Source organism: Podarcis vaucheri, assembly GCF_965113315.1.
Source record: "Podarcis vaucheri genome assembly, chromosome: 14".
NCBI lineage: Eukaryota > Metazoa > Chordata > Lepidosauria > Squamata > Lacertidae > Podarcis > Podarcis vaucheri.
Window position 1 is genome coordinate 53,704,026 of NC_138752.1, and position 20,669 is coordinate 53,724,694.

General features: G+C 49.0%; 1 protein-coding gene across 3 annotated transcripts in view; it reads right to left on the bottom strand.

The window, feature by feature from the left end:
* Positions 1 to 20,669, bottom strand: part of RADIL (Rap associating with DIL domain) — a 74,830-nt gene that overhangs the window by 21,023 nt on the left and 33,138 nt on the right. Inside the window, exons 1-5 of one of the 3 annotated variants that reach the window (XM_082199632.1) lie at positions 18,738 to 19,081; positions 9,825 to 10,159; positions 5,426 to 6,109; positions 4,182 to 4,219; positions 1,137 to 1,297 (exon numbers count right to left, since the gene is read on the bottom strand). In XM_082199632.1, the coding sequence (XP_082055758.1) occupies positions 1,137 to 1,297; positions 4,182 to 4,219; positions 5,426 to 6,109; positions 9,825 to 10,159; positions 18,738 to 18,744 (1,225 nt within the window). In that variant the 5' untranslated portion in view covers positions 18,745 to 19,081. Of the gene's footprint in view, positions 1 to 1,136; positions 1,298 to 4,181; positions 4,220 to 5,425; positions 6,110 to 9,824; positions 10,160 to 18,210; positions 18,498 to 18,737; positions 19,082 to 20,669 lie in introns of those variants that run through there. The other 2 variants (XM_082199631.1, XM_082199630.1) reach the window with 2 other exon arrangements.

Consider the following 20,669-nt stretch of genomic DNA (forward strand, 5'->3'; position numbering starts at 1 on the left):
ATATCATTTTTTAAAAATCGCATTAGGTTAATGCTCCAGGAAAAGACAGAGAATGCGAAGGGGTTCCAAGCTGGCACAGAAAGAGCCACACGGCCAACTCCACAAATGTTAAGATGGAGAGACTCCCACGACTCTGTGTATGTGAAATAACTCAGTGAAGTTTGCTAGCCTTTTAAACCGACCGGGTTTATGGCCTCCTTTGGGTAACAAGAGTTGCAGAAATAAAGAGAGAGCCTGTCCAGCCAGCCAAAAGCACCCCTTCTTTCCAGCCAGGCAGGAAGGCAACAGCCCCATCCAACTTCTGCCCCCCACCCTGATAAAAGGCTCCCATGGGTGTCCCTCTGGACCTGTAAAACTCATCTGAGCTGCACAGACTCGGCTGCCATTGGACGCCCTCCCTGCTCGTCTTCAGAGGGAGCGAATCAAGAAGCCTGATTCTTGCCCATCCATGTCAGGGCTGAGCCACAGCAGGCTTCCGGTTGGGACTTAGGTGGCTTAGAGGTCCTCCATACCAACCCCACCACTGTCCAGGAGGAGGAAGGGGAGTAACATGTGCAAATGGCTTGAGATACCTATTAGGTCCATAAATTACCATATACTAGCATATATTCAACACAAAAAACAGCAACTATTTGTTGTTGACAAAGGTAAAAGGTAAAGGTACTCCTGCCCGTATGGGCCAGTCGTGTCCGACTCTAGGGTTGTGTGCTCATCTCACTTAAGAGGCCGGGAGCCAGCGCTGTCCGAAGACACTTCCGGGTCACGTGGCCAGCGTGACAAAGCTGCAGCTGGCAAGCCAGCGCAGCACACAGAAACGCCGTTTACCTTCCCGCTGGTAAGTGGTCCCTATTTATCTACTTGCACCTGGGGGTGCTTTCAAACTGCTAGGTTGGCAGGCGCTGGGACCAAACGACGGGAGCGCACCCCGCCGCGGGGATTCGAACCGCCGACCATACGATCGGCAAGTCCTAGGCACTGAGGTTTTACCCACAGCGCCACCCGCGTTGTTGACAAAGGACAGCTGGACATAGAAAGGGCCCCATTACCTCCAGTAGCTTAGGCCTCATCAAACCTAAATCCAGCCCTGACCCCACCCACTCCAGGTGGCTTCCAATCTAAAAGCGTAATAAAAACACCTTTCATGTCCAGCTCCTCTTCCATGCTCTGGATATAAACCGGGGATTTCTGCTGGACAAAGTAGAGGATTTCGATGGAGTTCGACATCCAGAAAAGGACGTGCTGCAAGTCGGGCAGCAGGTCTTTGATGGTGAAGCGGGAGAGAGACGCAGGATCCTGGCTGACAAGACAAGCGCAGAGTTGAGAGGCATCCCGGCAGAGCTACAGGGACGCAGTTCATGCACAAGCACAACACCACCCCTCTCCAAACAGATCTTTGAACCTCCACTTTGCTCACCAGGCTCTGAGAGACCCTCGCAAGATCTCACACAACCGCCTTGGGTTTCTGCAGGAGCCTCCCAGAGCCCGGGAAGCAAGGCGGAGAGCTTAGGGAGAAAGCTGCCCCCAAAGAGCTTTTAAGCTCTCTGCATTTAATTTGGGCGAGTTCAGCCGGCCAGCTGCCAAGCACATGAAGTTGAAATCGCACAAGTAGGACGTGGAACAACGTGGAAGGGTTTTGACCGGTGCAGGGATGGCTATTCCGCCTGAGGTTCCTGGGGAAAATTTGGGGCACTTGGGAACTATAGTCCAAAACATCTGGAGAGTGCCAGATGTTGGTGTAGGCTGCACTAACCACTGCACCACATGGCTCTGCTAAACCCCAGCTTCCTGAGAAACAGCCTTCTTTTTCAGAAGGATATGCCCCTCTTCTTCCCACCAGCATTTCCTTACAGTCTCTCCAGTCTCCAGGCGCCAAGATTGGTTGTTTATTCCAAAAGAATAAATAAAATCATATGGGATCATTTCACCAAAATGATAGGCTCCAGAGAGAGACTGCACACACCAGCTCTGCTCCCTTATATTAAGACTGTTCCAATTATCTAAAGAGGACAAGGAAATCTGGATCTGGTTTCATTCTCCCCCTTGCACCGAAGCACTGCTTTTTGTTTTTGCTTGACGTATAGATTGCCGCAATAATAATTCAACCCTGTCTGAATGAATTGTCTTAATCAAGTCCCCTCCTTCTCTCATCAGATGCCTTCCCGGGTTGTTAAGGAATCGGAGGAGGAATGCAATCGAGTAAATAAAGGACATTGGAGAGCCTGGCTGAGTTGCTTTGCAACCAAGATAAGGCGACAAAACCAAGATAAGGCGACAAAAAAAAATAAAGAAAAGGAGACCGAAAAAGGCCGGACTTAGCGCACAGAGACATTTGTCCTTTCCACACTCTGTTTGTCAGCATCAAGTGGAACAACAACCGCAGGAAGTGATCAGGCTTCTGTAAGGCGGTCAACCCTAATTCCGTGCCAAGGCAAGCAGCATTCTGCAACCCAGGTGGATTATGCAACTGAAGCAAAATTTGCAGTGTAAGAGGCAGCGTGGTGTAGCAGTCAGCCGTGCTCAGCCGTGAAGCACGGCTGGTTACTGCTGGTTACTGCCTCTCAGCCTAGCTCACCTCACAGGGCTGTTGTGGGGGATGAAATGAGGTTGGGGTCACCTTGAGCTCTCTGGAGAAAAGGGTGGGATAAATGCAATAAAAGTAAAGGGACCCCTGACCATTAGGTCCAGTCGTGACCGACTCTGGAGTTGCAGCGCTCATCTCACTTTACTGGCTGAGGGAGCCGGCGTACAGCTTCTGGGTCATGTGGCCAGCATGACTAAGCCGCGTCTGGCAAACCAGAGCAGCGCACGGAAATGCCGTTTACCTTCCCGCCAGAGCAGTACCTATTTATCTACTTGCACTTTGACGTGCTTTCGAACTGCTAGGTTGGCAGGAGCAGGGACCTAGCAACGGGAGCTCACCCCGTCGCAGGGATTCGAACTGCCGACCTTCTGATCGGCAAGTCCTAGGCTTTGCGGTTTAACCCACAGTGCCACCCGTGTCCCTTATAAATGCAATAAACAAATGCAATAAACAAACAGATAGACAAGTATCAGGGACTCTAGGGTTTGAATTAGGAATCACAGGAGGTGGCCTTGTATGTTGTGTGTGGCCAGGCATTGGAGGGAAGGGGACGCAGGTTTGTGACGTTGGTTCCTGTGACCTTTGGGTGACGTTTGAAGGTTCTCCTAGGGGTTTAAGTGGGTGCTAAATCCTAAATCCCTCTGGGGTCTCTGAAGCCTTTCTGCACTTGAGCAGAATTGCAGAATACAGATCTGGACACCAGCAAGTTTACTGCACTCCAACCCTTTTTTTATTCCCTCTCTTGGAGGAAGTACAGTGGAACCTCGGTTTTCGAATGTAATCCGTTCCGGAAGACTGTTCGGCTTCTGAAACATTCGAAAACCAAGGATCAATGGACGGCTGGCAAAATCCATTGAAAAAATGGAAAAACACGCAGCGGAAGCCATTGAACTTCCGAGGCGCATTCAAAAACGGAAGCAATTACTTCCCAGTTTTCGGCTTCTGAATCATTCTGCTTCCGAGACGCTCGAAAACCGAGGTTGTATTTCTGTCCAGAATGGTTATGCAACCGCAGAAGCAAATTTAATTAAGAAATGTTCATATTAAAGGCTATCTCTTGGGAGTTGGATCTGAATGTCAGAAGATTCGGAATAGATAAAAGGAAATTTTCTTTTATTCACCCAGAATTTTCCAATCTAGCCTCACTACTTGTCCAATAGTTCTAGTGGTAGGAAAAAGAAACGATCTCTCTCCATTTTCTCCAGGCTGTGAATAATTAGCAAGAACAGCAACGACTGATGACATCGCACTGCAATTTCTTGCCAGAAAACAAAACAGGGCTAGTCTGCTGCACTAGGTTCAGGCATTCACACAAAGCACGGATGTCAGCTCTGACAACGGATAAACCATGGCTTGTTGTACTGTGAGAACCAGTCCTTTTATCATGTGCTTTGCAATTGAATAGGCTTTGCATGAGTCAAGACACCGCCTTTAAGATAAATACTGCTTCTTATATGATGCATTTGCATGCTATATTTTATAGGCATCCTCCTCACCCCCCAGGATGACACAGAGCTTGGTTTGGGCGGCATGCATGCACATTTATTTGGAAGCAACTTTTCGCAGAAAGAAGCGGAAATCCTGGATGCAGAAGACTTACTGTTGCGATTGTTTCTCGGCTAGTTCGTTTGTTTTCTCCTGGAATCGAGGAAGGAAACAAAGAAAGGGAAAGGGAATGAATATCACTGACACTGTGAAGATGAGAAAGTGCCCAAATCTGCCCAGCCAGTCCCAATTTTGCTTGCTAGCCACGTTTTCTCACAATAAACTCCCCATCCCTCCCCCCGTAGTGAGTGTTCATTCGCAGCAGGGAAACCCAGAGATTTGCAGAAGGACAACCAATCTTCAGGCCTGGTTAAAGAGGACATGCAATGATGGTGCCAGGTAAGCCTCTCCGGGGTGAGCATTCCACAAACGGGGAGCCACCACTAAAAAGGCCCTGTTCTCTTCGACCGAAAGAAGGAGAGAGATTCAATTATATATGTGGGAATGTTCAGGGAGGCAGGAGAAGATATACTGTTTATTAATATCCTTCCTAACTTGCGCAGGCAAGTTCTATAACTTAGCAGAGTTTTAACATTCCCCTCTAAACGCACAGCGGGTAGCTGGTTGCGGGTTTGTTTAAGCCTCTCAATATTAGGTTCCTGGTAAGTCCCCTTATACCTCTCTTAAAATAATAAACACACCACAATCTTGTGCAAAGTATATAAAAGACGTTTACTCACATCATCAGTTCACAGTAGGATCCCTGAAAGCAGACTTAGTTACAAAGTATATACATGTGGGTCTACCCCATATAGGGGGTTAATCTCAGTGAGTGCAGACTGGCAGTCACAGCAGTTCACACGACGAAAGGAAGATGGAGAAGGAGGGAGGAGGGCTGTGTACCTTGTGCTTTTGTTACCTGGACAGGTAAGGCCACGCCCACCTCTAGTTACATGCCAGAGGAGGTATGTCCCAGTCCAGGAGGAAACAGGAAGTTCCGACTGGCTGGACCATCCATCCCCTTGCAAGTCCACTCTAGGAAAACGAGGAATGTTGTACTTGACTGCTACTTATGTATCACATCCCACAATACAGTGGTACCTCGGGATGCGAACGGGATCCGTTCCGGAGCCACGTTCGCACCCTAAATAGAATATAAGACTGGGTCGGAGCAGGTCGGATTTCGCCGCTTCCGCGCATTCGCGTGGCATCATTTTGACCGTCTGTGCATGCGCGAGCGGCGAAACCGGGAAGTAACGCGCTCCGTTACTTCCAGGTCACTGCGGAGCGCAACCCGAAAATACTTATCCTGAAGCATATTTATCCCAAGGTATGACGGTATATCCAATATATACTGACCCACACGGTCCTCTGTATCATCTTGGCCAACTTGAGGAGGAGATGGCCAAACTCCCCAGGCCCGAAGTGGCCGGCCGAGTGCTGGACGCAGAGGCAGAGCAGGAAGGCGGGCGCCAGCTTGTGGTCATCGCTGGTGGGCTCGATGAGCGTGACGATCCTCCGCAACAGCAGGTCCTCGCTGACCTTGTCAAACTCCAGCTGCAGCTTCCGGCGGCCTCCCCTCCGCCCAGAGGATCCCTGCGGCGGCGCGGGCGCCTTCTTGGCCGACGAGCCCTTGTCCCTCGCCTGGCTGCCGCAGACCTTGCAGGTGGAGGGCAGCTCAGGCTCGGAGGCTCGGCGCGCGGCCTTCAGCCTCATGAGGGTCTGGGCGGGCAGCGGCTGCGTCTTCACGGGGTCCTTGTAGAGAAGCAGGTAGTAGAGGCCGAGGGAGATGAGGTCACCATGGCGGAGAGCCGCCGTCCTGCCCACCTCAGAGAAGTTGATGGAGACGGCCGCCCCGGCGATGGGCTCCAGGACCAGCTTCTCCTCCGGGCGGTGGCTCGAGCGGCCGGACGCCTTGACCTTCCGGATGGTGCAATGGAGGGGGAGGATGTCCGGAGCCGAGAGGCTGATGCTGGGCTTGCTGGCTTGAGTCCTCTGGCCGACGGTGTGCTGGTCGCGATTCAGCAAATAGACCAAGCTGTCCTGCACAGAGAAAACCACAAACATACACAGAGAAAGACGTTTATTCAACATTTTCCTTCCTTCCTGCACTAAGTGGGGTTGGACTAGATGGCTCTTGAGGTCCAACTCTAAAGTTTTATGATTCTATTCCATTTATGGGACACGGGTGGCGCTGTGGGTTAAACCACAGAGCCTAGGGCTTGCCAATCAGAAGGTCGGCAGTTCGAATCCCCGTGATGGGGTGAGCTCCTGTTGTTCGGTCCCTGCTCCTGCAGTTCGAAAGCAAGTCAAAGTGCAAGTAGATAAATAGGTACCGCTGTGGCGGGAAGGTAAACGGCGTTTCCGTGTGCTGCTCTGGTTCGCCAGAAGCGGCTTAGTCATGCTGGCCACATGACCCGGAAGCTGTACGTCGGCTCCCTTGGCCAATAAGGTGAGATGAGCACCACAACCCCAGAGTCAGCCACGACTGGACCTAATAGTCAGGGGTCCTTTTACCTTTACCTTTTTTCCATTTATATTCCACTGTCAATGGTACATCTCAGTGACCCATCTGGGCCAGCACCCTGTTTTCTTTTTAATGTATTTATTTGGTTTTTCAGATTAAGATTTGACAGTCACGTATTCAACATACAACCTAAACACAAGGTTCCAAAAATCTCCTGGACTTCTCCCTTTTGTGGGTCCTCATTATATATCATTTCGAGGTTTCCCTTTTCCTAATAATAGTCACCAGTTTCCATTTTTTGCAGGGGAACAAGCACCAAGAAATAGTTTGATAGTCCAAGAAGGAGCATCTGTCTCCATATTGTCTTCACTGGCGGTCAATGGCTCTCCAAGGTTTCAGGTGCTGAGATGCCAAGGATGGAACCTAAGAATGTCAGCAGAGCCTGTGGGTCAGGCCCACCTTGATGGACTCAGTATCAATCTCTTCCCTGAGCTCCTCCCAAATGACAAGGCTCAACCCTACTGCAAGCAAGGAGAGGGTGCCTCTGAGGCTGTGCAGAGAGCCTTCCGTTCACTACCGAGTCACTGGAGACCAGAGACCAGGGAGCAGCCTCCACGCTGACCTGGCTGCTTTCTGTTCTCTTTGTGTGTGTGTGTGTGTGTGTGTGTGTGTGTGTGTGTAATTTGCTTTTTCAGGTTAAAAATTTGACAGTCACATATTCAACATACAACATAAACACAAAATTCCAAAAATCTCCTGGACTTCCTTCCTCCCCTTTGTGGGTCCTGTTGTTAATCATTTCCTCCTGCATCTTTTATAATATAATTCCAAATCTTTTATCTCTCCATTGTATCCAAAATTCATCATTAAACTACAAGGTTTATTCCAATCCTACTAACGATTTTAACTGCTTACAATGGTCTTTAAGATAAGTCATAAATTTCCCCCATTCCTTATTAAAATTTTGGTCTTCCTGATTTCCGATTCTTCTGGTCATTTTAGCCATTTCGGCATAATCCATCTACTTGATCTGCCACTCTGTGAATTTGTCGTCTTTTAAAGCCATCTAAGTTGATGGCCATCCATCCCTGCTTCAAGTGGGAGGGAGTTCCACAGTCTAACTCTGTGTTACACGAAGAAGGGCTTCCTTTTGCCTGTCCAGAATCACCCAGCATTTGGCTTCATCGGATCTCCCCGAATTCTAGTGTAAAAAGAAAAGGAGAAAAACTCCCTCTCCACTTTCTGTACACTTGGCATAATTTTATACATCTCTTCTCGTGTTTCCTCTCGCTCACCTTTTCTCTGAACTAGAAAGCCCCAAACATTGCAAGCTTTCTTCGAAAGGGACCTGCTCCTTCCAATACTCCTTTTCTGAGCCTTTTCCAGCTCTGTAAAATATTTTTGACGCGTGGTAACACAGCATGCACCAGAGATTTGTATAATGCCGTTAGGATATTGACCGGTTTGTTTTCAGGGGTGAACTGCAGCCCCCAGAATTCTTTGAGGGAAAGGGTGTGCTTTGAATGGGGATCCAATGAAGCTGAGAGTTGGAAGATTTGGGACGGATAAAAAGAAATCCTCCACGCAGTGCAGAGTTAACTGTGGAACTCCCCCCCTCAGGAGGCAGTGAGGATATCAATTGAATAAATGAATGAATTGAAAAATCTGAGGACCCTAAACTTGTGCACCCCCTGCCTCTTTGTGGAGAAAGGACCTGGCAACAGATCTGTAGCCGATCCCATGGCCCCAGCCCTCCCGAATTCAAGGGTGCTGTCATGTAAGACAGAAATCTGCCTTACTCGCTGCTAACGCATGGGTCCTCTTGCATGTGTTTGTGGGTTATTGGCTTTGCTTTGTTCTTATTGTGCATTTGGAGGTCTTGTTCTGTATTTTTACGTTGTGAATCGCCCTGAGATCTTTGCAGGAAGGACGGTTGTACAAAACTTGATAAATACAGTGGAGCCTCGGGTTATGTTGCCTCCAGCTTATGTCACCCTCGGATTGAGACTGGCGCAAACCCGGAAGTACCAGAACGAGTTACTTCGGGTTCGCGCTGTTCGCGCACGCGCAGAAGTGCTAAATTGTGCACATGCGCAGGCGCAACACTTTGCGTTGCATCATTTTTGGGTTGCGGCGGGGCCTCAGGAAACGGATCCCCACCGTAACCTGAGGTTTGACTGTAGTAATAATGACAGCAACTGTGATTTTGCAAAAATTGTTATGGAATAAGTTGCCTGCTGTTGCTTCAGTTTTTTCTGCGCACCACTTACAAATATATATAATGATAATAATTTATTTATATCCCACCCACCCCAGCTGAAGCTGGGCTCAGAGAGGCTAACAACAATAAAGTAACACAGCATTCTAAAATCAATTCATTCTAAAATCAATTCAGATTCAAATTCATGGCAACCATTGAGCTAGAGTTCTACGAGGATTACAGAAAGAGGGGGTCAGACTGTGCCTTGGCCAAAGGCCAGGCGGAACAGCTCTGTCTTGCAGGCCCTGCAACAGAGCGTTTCACCAGATCGGGGCCACGGCCGAAAAAGCCCTGGCTCTGGGTGAGGCCAGCCTAACGTCCCCGAGACCCGGGATCTCCAGGATGTTATTATTTGCAGACTGTAAATTCCTCTGTGGGACATACCAGGAGAGGCGGTCCCGTAGGTACAAGGGTCCTAGGCTGTATAGGGCTTTAAAGGTTAAAACCAGCACCTTAAACCTGATCCTGTACTCCACTGGGAGCCAGTGCAACTGGTATAGCACTGGGTGAATGTGATCCCGCGACGAGGACCCCGTAAGGAGTCTCGCTGCAGCATTCTGCACCCGCTGGAGTTTCTGAGTCAGTCTCAAGGGCAGCCCCACGTAGAGTGAGTTACAATCAAGTCTGGAAGTGACAGTCGCATGGATCACAGTGACTAAGTCAGGGCGAGAGAGGTAAGGAGCCAACTGCTTAGCTTGGTGGAGATGAATATATATCTACACACACACACACACACACACACACAGACATACAGTAGACCCTTGGGTTATGTTACTCTCGAGTAACGTAAACTTCGGGTTGCAAAAATGGCAAACCTGGAAGTATTTTTTCAGGCTTCACCGCTCACGCATGCGCAGAAGCACTCTATCGTGCCATGCGCATGCGCAGAAGCAGCGCATCTGAATACGAATTTTTCGGTGTGCGCACAGACCCCCGGAATGAATTACATTTGTACCCAGAGGGTCCACTGTATATAAAGCGGTAGACCTAAATGCCGCAGAGCCTAGCAAAGGCGCGTCTCGCCTGCTTACGTGTTGCTGGCTGTAGCCCTGCAAGAGAAGCAGGTGCGGAGACTGGTACAGCGAGTAGCGCAGGCTGTTGCCACTTTGGTCCCCAGCGGGCGCCGTCTGCGCATCCCTGCCACTCTCCAGGCACTGGAGGGTCTCGGGCAGCGTGGAGTAGTGCCTCCTCAGCTGCTCCTCCTGCTGCCCCCCTTCGGCGCTGGCGCTGCCCGCCTGGCTGAGGCTGTTCTCGCTGACGGTGCGCCGGAGGGAGGTCTGCGTGGCGTGGCTCTTGCAGCCCGTCAGAAGCGTCATGGCGCCCTTGGTGCGGTTGCGCTGGAGCTTCCGGGCCTGAGCATTGACCCCTGGGAAGGAACAAGAGGGGATTTTATGCCAGGCATCAAAACAACACCCATCATCATCATCATCATCATTATTATTATTATTATTATTATTATTATTATTATTATTATTGCCCCGCTTTTTTGCCTGGCAGAGATTCAAGGCGGCTTACAGGTGGGGAATCGTTAAAAAAAATTAAGCATACATATATGAAAAATCTATTAAAACCACGAAGAGAATGATTAGTTAATGGCAATTAAAAGTCACAGAGAAATTAAGAAATGCAGAACAAGTGATAAAGAACGAAAAATCTTCAGAGGTTGTTGACCGAAGTCTAAAACATTGTATAAGATAAGAAGTTATGTTAAATGAATGTTGGAAATGATATGTTAAGAAACTAATAAAAATGTATAAAAAAGAAAAAAAGAAAAATCTATTAAAAACCATACTTACTTACTTCCTTCGCCAAACCTTTATTAAGCATTACAAGTATAGGGCATCATAAAACATCCATATATAAAATTTTAAAATATATGCAAATAAACAGCCACGTAAAATGTGCAACAACGAGGATTTTCATGGGAGTTTCTTCCTACTAAATAGTGCCAATAATTACAATAAAAAGGATTATTTCCTTTTTATTGTATCCTTTCAAAAAACAAACAAACAAACAGAAGCCTTTCTGTTAGGCATTATGTCCACTGAAATCCCAAAAAACTTTAGAACCATCTTTATGTATGCAACCACGACGGCCAGAATTCTGGTAGCAAAAAATGGGAAAGGTGACTTATCCTACAAGACTCGACTGGCAAGTGAAGATGATAGAATACCTGGAACTTGCTAAAATGTCGGGGAGAATAAGAGAAAATCAGAAAGTGAGCAAAGAATGGACAATATTTAAAGAATATTTAAGACAATACTGTGAAAATGCAAATCTCCTGACAGGTGTAGATTGAATGTTGAATATTAAAGAGAATTATAAACGTGAAAATTGTTCCTGATATATAAGATATAATAAGAAGTGCGTAAATAACAATATTTAGAAGCACAATGAGGTGCTTTTCAAATATGTGTGATGTCAGATTATGTGTAGCCAATTAACGTTTAGTTGTCATTGTGGTATTGTTTTTGTCTGTTTGTGTTTTGCAATGACGATGATAATGATGACATGGGGGAAACGACCAATATTTAAAATAAAAAACAGCACCAGCTCTTTCCTTAAAAGCAGTCAGTTCCCCAAAGCCTGTTGGAACAGGAAGGTCTTCACTTGGTGGGACAATAGCAAGGAGGGAGCCAGTCTGGCTTCCCTAGGCAGGAGTTCCAAAGTTGCCTGGGAGAAGCCACCACCGAGGAGGCCCTCTCCCGCCACCCCACCAAGTGTGCCTGTGAACGAAGCCGTTAATGAGGAACGCGAGAAAGCCTCCCTGGATCAGGCCAAAGGGATCCCAGCCAGCCCGAGATCCTCGTTTCCTAGGGTGGCCAGGAATCCCACAAGGGCAGGGGGTGACGCTTTTCTCCACTATCGCTCCTCAAAAGTAGGTAAAGGAGACTGCCTCAGAAACTGGAGGCTCTACTCATGGCTAAAAACTCGCTGCCTACAGCAGGGTTTCCCAATCTTGAGTCTTCAGCTGGTTTTGGACTACAGCTCTATAATCTCTGGCCACTGCCAGCTAGGAATGATGGGAATAGGAAACTCAAGTTTGGGGAACCCTGGACTACTGTGTGGTTTTATAACGTGCCTTTTTACTTACAAAGAAATCAGTGGATATATATATATATATTAAGGAGAAAGGAAGGACATGCCTTTGAAAAAAGACCTGCCTAGTCTCCATCTCAGGAGATTAGCAGTTCGTCTCCCAGGTTTCTTGTTAAGCTGTGGGTGAACATATCAGACGACACAGCGATTCTTCAAACAGCTCTTGTTCATTCACAGGCCAGAACAGAACTGAGCTGAAGGGTTCAGCCAGCCGGCTTATATAGAGCTCCAGAACAACGTAATTGTAATAACTTTCTGTAACTATCCAATCACTGAACGTCACTTTCGATCCCTTATTTGCATATGTGGACCTGAACTATCTACAGTATCCCCCTGCTGGCCCAGGGTGAGAACTTCAGTACATAACATTTCTCATACAGTAGTACCTTGGTTCTCAAACTCCAGAAGTCCATTCCAAAACCAAAGCGTTCCAAAACCAAGGCCCGCTTTCCCATAGAAAGTAATTCAAAATGGATTAATCTGTTCCACACTTTTAAAAACAACCCCTAAAACAGCAATTTAACACGAATTTTACTATGTAACGAGACCACAGATTCATAAAATAAAAGCAATAAACAATGTACTGCAGTCACATAATCGGTAGCTGAACTGGGTTCCGCACTGTCACAAAAACAAAACGAAGAGCCGCAAAAACAAAAATGCAAAATAAATAGCAAAAACTGGCAGACCTCAGCATAACACTCAAAACGGAAGTGTAGCACTCAAAATGGAGGATATTCGGCTTCCGAAAATTTTTTGCAAACCGGAACACTTACTTCTGGGTTTGCAGTGTTTGGGTTCCAAGTTGTTTGAGTACCAAGGTATCTGAGAACCAAGTAGTACCACTGTACTCCAGTTAAAAGCCAGGGGAAGATGTCACGGTGAGGCAACTCCTGCCATCAAGCTGAAACAGCGGAGAAATTGTGAAGCATGCTGCTGTTATAGGAAAATCCTTGGGCTCTCTTGGATTACCAAACAGTTCAAGAAGGACACTGACAAACTGGAACGTGTCCAGAGGAGGGCAACCAAAACGGTCAAAGGTCTGGAAACGATGCCTTATGAGGAACGGCTAAGGAAGCTGGGCATGTTTAGCCTGGAGAAGAGGAGGTTAAGGGGTGATATGATAGCCATGTTCAAATATATAAAAGGATGTCCCATAGAGGAGGGAGAAAGGTTGTTTTCTGCTGCTCCAGAGAAGCGGACACGGAGCAATGGATCCAAACTACAAGAAAGAAGATTCCACCTAAACATTAGGAAGAACTTCCTGACAGTAAGAGCTGTTGGACAGTGGAATTTGCTGCCAAGGAGTGTGGTGGAGTCTCCTACTTTGGAGGTCTTTAAGCAGAGGCTTGACAACCATATGTCAGGAGTGCTCTGATGGTGTTTCCTGCTTGGCAGGGGGTTGGACTCGATGGTCCTTGTGGTCTCTTCCAACTCTATGATTCTATGATTCAAACAAAGACACCAGCCAGGAGTATAGAAGCAAAACAGCAGCCAGCAGGCCAGGTCTTTATTTTGAAGGACTTTTTGCAACAGGACTTCCACCCACCGCATGGGAGAAGCAGGAAGGAGCCCAGAACAAAGGATGGCTCCCACTTTCATCAGTTTCACAAAGATACCCACAACACCCCTAAAATTACACCATGCATAACCTCACAAATACGTCGCAAATTGGGAAGGTCTGGTGAAAGAAACCTGAGCATCAGGTTTGGCCCCATCCTGGTTTTCCCAGTAGTGCTGTATGGAAGTGAGAGCTGGACCGTAAAGAAGGCTGATCGCCGAAGAATGGATGCTTTTGAATTCTGGTGCTGGAGGAGACTCTTGAGAGTCCCATGGACTGCAAGAAGATCAAACCTCTCCATTCTGAAGGAAATCAGCCCTGAGTGCTCACTGGAAGGACAGATCGTGAAGCTGAGGCTCCAAGACTTTGGCCACCTCAGGAGAAGAGAAGACTCCCTGGAAAAGACCCTCATGTTGGGAAAGATGGAGGGCACAAGGAGAAGGGGATGACAGAGGACGAGATGGTTGGACAGTGTTCTTGAAGCTACCAACATGAGTCTGACCAAACTGTGGGAGGCAGTGGAAGACAGGAGTGCCTGGCGTGCTCTGGTCCATGGGGTCATGAAGAGTCGGACATGACTAAACGACTCAACAACAACAATTCCCTCCACCTCCACCTCACACCCATCAAGTGAGACAAAAGAAATATTGACAAGTTCCTGGTGGATCACACCTCTTTGTCCTGACCAAGAACCTCGTCCACAGGATGATTGCCTGTTTTTGCGCCCATTTCCCAGGATGCCAGTGATTATCTCTTATGCAAGAGGCTGATCTCAGGTTTTGGGGATTACGACTGTCTTTTGCCAGTTTCCCAAGCCCCCGCTTCGGTAGCCATATTTCCTCCCCTGAGCAGAACAACATTGGGAGTTGTGTGGTGTCGTGTGTTATGTGGTGCTTTCAGGAGACACTGTGTGTTAACAAGGGGGGGGGGCAGGGGTTACACACTGCATGCTGGAGTGGCAAAAAAAACCTTCCCATCATTATAAAAATAACACTGCAAACAGAAGCCTCTTCTGGCGAGGAAGAAAACTTTTGAGCCACTGAAGGGCAGCTCTCAGCACAGCAGTCGTCAGTGGCGGGCAGTGACATTTTTCACGGGGGAACAGTTAGGGAAAGAGGCGCCAGCTTGCGAGGGCAATTAGGGGGCGACATCACAATGTCCCAACATCACCTCGCTCCCTTAACTGAGCAGAAGCTTCCCGGGTTTGGGGAATGAGGCACCTGGCTTTAATACAGTGGATGCGTGTGGCGCTGTGGGTTAAACCACAGAGCCTAGGACTTGCTGATCAGAAGGTTGGAGGATCGAATCCCCGCGACGGGGTGAGCTCCCATTGCTCGGTCCTTGCTCCTGCCAACCTAGCAGTTTGAAAGCACTTCAAAAGTGCAAGTAGATAAATAGGTACCGCGCCGGTGGGAAGGTAAACGGCGTTTCCGTGCGCTGCTCTGGTTCGCCAGAAATGGCTTAGTCATGCTGGCCACATGACCCGGAAGCTGTACGCTGGCTCCCTTGGCCAATAAAGCGAGATGAGGGCCGCAACCCCATAGTCGGCTACGACTGGACCTAATGGTCAAGGGTCCCTTTACCTTTACCTTGGGTTAAGAACTTAATTCGTTCTGGACGTCCATTCTTAACCTGAAACTGTTCTTAACCTGAGGTACCACTTTAACTAATGGGGCCTCCTGCTGCCACCGCGCGATTTCTGCTCTCATCCTGAAGCAAAGTTCTTAACCTGAGGTACTATTTCAGGGTTAGCGGAGTCTGTAACCTGAAGCGTCTGCACCCTGAGGTACCACTGTACTTTTGTCACAAGAATTTAAGGTCTCAAATATATAAATTATATGCTCATAAATTTACAAGGCAAACGCATACATAAATATATAAACCACACGTCAGAAACAGTACAGGAAAATAGTCCTGGAACCATTTTCACTCTCCCAAACTGACCTCAATTTTTTTCTCTGAAAGGAGAGAGGAAACGGAAAAAAACTCCTCATTGTCTCTTAGCTCACAAATCCTGCCTTAAGGGCACATGAATATGGTGGAGCCTGTGACCTGGACTCAGGAATTAAGTATTTATCATCACAAAAGTATGGCCAGGCTCTCCAGCTAAACCCATTAACAGCCAGGTAAACCCATCAACAGGGTTTCTTGCCAGACAGGATTTCTGCTGTAGACGCCTCTTCTGTGATGTATGTATGATGTATGAGGGCTGCAGGGTGGGCAATTTAAAAAGTTTATATAAGGCTGTGCGCCCCATTGTTCAGGGTCCCTCCTGCATGGGGTGAGTGAGGACCCTGTTGCAGAGAGTTCAATAAAGATCAGGCTTTGCTTCTCAGTGTTCTCTGGTTGGCCTCTGTTATTTTCTCCTACCGATAGGGCAGTGTTTCCCAAACGTTTTTGGGCAACGGCACACCTGTTTACTGAAAAAAAATCTCGCGGCACACCACCATTAAAGCCCCGCCCCGTGACGTCAGCGCGCAGCGTCACGCCGGGAGGGACGCACAAAAGTGAAAGTTTTTTCCCTCCCCCTTGCCGGGGAACCTCCAAGCTTTGGGCAGGCAGGCAGGCAGAGCTGGGAAGGGGGTTTCCAGGGGACACGGCAGCTCCTCGAAAGGCTTCTCTCAGCTGCGCTCAATCCTCCTCGGAGAGGATTTCCCCTCCGGTCCCATGCCTTCGTTTGGGGCATCGCTCCGGCTGCTCCCTCTCCCGGCGCGCAGGAGCGATGCCTCTCTCTGGCTCTCCCTCCGCGCAGGCTGAGGGAGGGAGGGAGGTGCGCGTGTGACCCGTCTCTGCTGGGAGACCAAACCCAGCGAGGCAGAGTCGCACGGAGGCGCCCAGGCAGCGCTGCCGGCTGCGAGGAGGAGCGCCAGGCAGCAGCAGGAGGCGCGGCCTCTCCTCGCCGCCGCCGCCCCGCCTCTCGCCGCCCGACTCGCCCGCCTCCCTCCAGGCATCTCGCGGCACACGAGGCAACGTCTCACGGCACACTCGTGTGCCGCGGAACACCGGTTGGGAAACACTGCGATAGGGAACCCACTTAAGGACTCTATATGGGCTTCTGGGTACACCATAAGGGGGAAAGGGCAGATTTTGTTTACAACACTTTAATACAGTGGTACCTCTGGATGCGAACGGGATCCGTTCCGGAGCCCCGTTCGCATCCTGAAGTGAACGCCACCTGCATCTGCGCGCCTGCGCGGGTCATGATTCGCTGCTTCCGCGCATGTGCGTGACGTCATTTTGACCGTTTGCGCATGCGCGAGCGGCGAAACCCGGAAGAAACGCGCTCTGTTACTTCCGGGTCGCTGCGGAGCACAACCCAAAAATGCTCAACCCGAAGCTACTTCAACCCGAGGTATGACTGTACTCTAATTTACCAGGAACATTTAGGGAACTAGCCTAGTCCCCTTATTCCACTGACCACACGTCACTTGCCAGTCATAGGAAGCAAGCAGATGCCAGGGGAAGAAAGCCCACGGCCAGCTCTTCTGCAACCAACCAAGAAATGCAGGAAAGATGCCGTAGGGAGAAGGGCACTCTGTCGCTCCTCTGCCAGCTGGGTAGTAAAAAAATCTGCAGGCTAGTAATTTCTATGGGCTTATTTACAAGGTCGACACAACCAGCCAATATCCGCCCCTCCTTCTCTCTCTGCCACTTCTGGCCTGCACTGAGACAATGCATGTGAGATTGATATAGATTTGAATAATAATAATAATAATAATAATAATAATAATAATAATAATTTATTTATACCTCACGCGTCTGGCTGGGTTTCCCCAGCCACTCTGGGCAGCTGCCAACAAAATATAAAAAAATGCAATAAAACATCAGACATTAAAAACTTCCCTAAACAGGGCTGCCTTCAGATGTCTTCTAAAAGCCAGAGAGTTGTTTGAACGAGTTGCAGACGTCTCCTGAATATATGGGGTTATTACTTAATGCTTGCGGATGGGCAAATTTGGCGGACGTCTGGTTGGAAGGAGACTTCGGCCAGGGACTTCTTGGCTCGCAGCTCCTGCACTCAGCTCTCCCGCTATGTCCCCCACAGTTTTTAGGCTGCCCTCCCAAAGCACATTTACCGGGAAGCACAGCCACGCTGGTTTCCATCAGGGCAGTCACAGGATTAGAGCACAGGGCTTGTGTATCCAAGACCAAAGTCATGGATGGAAGTCCCCACCATAGGTGTGCAGGATCTCAAGGTACGCTTGCTTTTAAACTAAGAAGAAAAGTTCAGGAATGGACCGGGGGAGGGCAGGAAGCTTAACAGATTTCCATCAAAATGCATTTTAAAAAACCATCACGCCCCACCCTCCTGGCCCCCATTTGGCTCTCGTCTCCGAAACATGCAGCAATTTAATCCAGATTGCAAAATTCATTCCAAGACGACACACTGAGGATACGAAAAGGGGGGGAAAGAGAGAGACAGAACCATTTCTAACTGTCTGCTTGGCTCAGCTGTAAAAACAACGGCATTGTCCAATCTTTCCCTGACAGCTTTCTCTCCAGCTTCCCTTTCCCCATCCCAAATTCTCTCACTCTCCTTTTCCTTAGAAACCCAACCTCCCCCCCCAAACCCCATCAAAGGGGGGCTTGACAGCATCCCTCCACAGCTGGCTGGCGTTGTAGTGAGCAGAGAGCGCATTTTTCCAAAAAAACAAACAAGAAATTTAAAAGCGAAAGCTGGAACGCAGAAGGCGATACACCCCCTGCCCCCGCCAGCCGAGAGGGATGGATGGGGGGGGGGGGAGTCAATGGCTTACCATGGATCAGGGGGTGTGCAGTGTCCCAGACCTTCTCTGGCATAGGCTATGGGCACCTGCGTCCTGCAGTCGAGGCTGGCAGGACCTGCAGACTGCAGTGAGCTTCCAGCTCGCTTTGCTGCAGAGGCAAGAAATAATTAACTTCTCTACACCGTCTCTTCAGGAAAAAAAAGAAGAGCAAGGCTGCCAGGAAGACAAATGTGGGACTCTGGGCGGTTTGAGAGCACCCAAATGCAAAAGCCCAAACGGCGTCCCTGCTCCGGACCCAAGTGGTAGAGTCTCCTCCCCCTCCCCAAAGTGGAACGGTCCTCTGCAATCCATCCTTGCTCTTCTGTGCTGCAGGGTGTAAAGTTGGAGCAAAGTTAGGGAGCTTCTCAGCAGGCAGAGAAAGAGGACCCGAAGCAGTTGTGTGCCGGAGGCCGCAAACCCCAAACGCAGCAATGTAACGAGCGGCGAAATGATGAGCATGGTGCCCACAAATTTGCTCATCCCCCCTGCCCAATGGCAGAGCCGGGCGACTTTCATACCTTGCATCCACTGCTATCTTGTCTATGATGTAAATCCAGCAGGAGCCTCTACTTGGTGAATGCCACCATTTCCCATTCCTGTGCTTTCAAAAATAATAATCTGAAAGCGAAAAGTCCCCGAAGCATTTTCTTTGGGTTCTTCTCTGCTAAAAATGACCGCCTGGACACATGCAGAAGACAGACTCTTCTGGAAACAGAGATTTCCCCCACTGCAGAAGTTGGGGAGGGGGCCGGGAAAGGCACCCCCACCTCGTTCACAAGAGAGCAAGACTCTTTTACAGAGCAGGCAAAACCCTCTAAGTCTGAGCCCGCCAGCTGTGTGTCCCATGTTGATCCCAACATCCAAGCTAGTGCCTTATTTGGTGAGGAACTCTCCCTGGGTTCCAAAATTCATTTTTGTTGTTGTTGTTTTAAAACCCATCCTTCCTTTGCTGGGAAAATTAAAGAGGTGACCAGGGAAAGGGGGAGAGAGGGGAGGGCTGCCCATACTGTTTACATGCCTTGGGGATTAGAAGAGGTGGACGAAAAGAGCACAGTGCTCCGGCGCTGCGGCCTGCAGCCGTTTTAGGCAAAACCGGAGTCCTGCGCGGCCACAAACCTGCCCCACACGACGCCAGCCGCTTGGCCAAAGGAAGGCAGTGTCGAGTCCACACATGACATGCAGGAGTTGCATTCGTGGCAGAAGACAAGGCGAAATTTGGACGCCCCTCTGCCAAGGAATTGCACGTGCGTGAACTCACACCAAGGCTCGTTTCAGAGTCCTGCGATGGCACCTGAGTGATGCCAACTGCAGGGCTCTGCCAGGTTTCCATGCAAAAAGAGAGAGAGAGATAAGATGAACGGGCAAAGCCAGGCTCTTTTCAAGAAAGAGGAGGAAACCTGAGCCCTTGAAGGATTATTATGATTCTTTATTAAATTTATATCAATAAATCAATGGGCCCTGACTCACCACCACCCCGAGACTGCGTTGCCAATGGCCAAGGGGGCTGGGATATAAGGTGCCCAAGAACCTCTGGAGGACCACAGCTTCGTCTCTCAAATGTCAGAGGTTTGTCAGACAGGGAGGGGCAGTTCTCCATCCGCTGGTCTTCAACTGGTGGGTCACAACGGGAGCACTTATCCCACAAGTGCTCACTTTGCCGCTTCAGTCAGCCAAACTGGCATTGCTGCAGGTGCCACCAGATCCCCGTTCTGCATTTGTAAGAACTCACGTCATTCCGTGTGGCACTTTGGAACTCCTTGCCTCTTGATATACCCAGCAGGCGCTTACGCTGTTCTCCTTTTGTTGCCCGCTAAAAGCATTCCATCTCTTTGGGTATTTGAACTTTTTGTATGCTTTGACCGTATGGCTGTGGTTTTCTTTCTGGATTTCCTTGTTTCATCCTTTTGGCCTGGGTTGTCTTTCTACAGCCAAGCAGTGTACAAATTTGTGAAATAAAAACAAACTAAATACAGGCGTCTCCCTGACTTGCGTGCATTCTAGCCACAAGTGACCACATGTACGTGCGGAGCCAAGGAAAAATTAAATACAATGATACCTTGGTTCTCAAACTTAATCCGTTCTGGAGGTCCGTTCCAAAACCAAAGCATTCGAAAACCAAGGCGTGCTTTCCCATAGAAAGTAATTCAAAATGGATTAATCCGTTCCAGACTTCTAAAAACAACCCCTGAAACAGCTATTGAACATGAATTTTACTGTCTTATGAGACTACCGATCCATAAAATGAAAGCAATAAACAATGTACTGCAGTCGCACAATAAACCCATCGGTAGCTGGACTGGGTTCCGCAAAATCAGTGGTGGAGGAACACTCTTCAGCACCCAGGGCAGGAAGCCAAGGGGCAGAGCGAACCGCCCAGCTGCGCATGCGCAATGTCCATACGGACTGCGCACACGCCCTCGGCCGCTCTACAGCTGGGGGGAGGCAGCAGG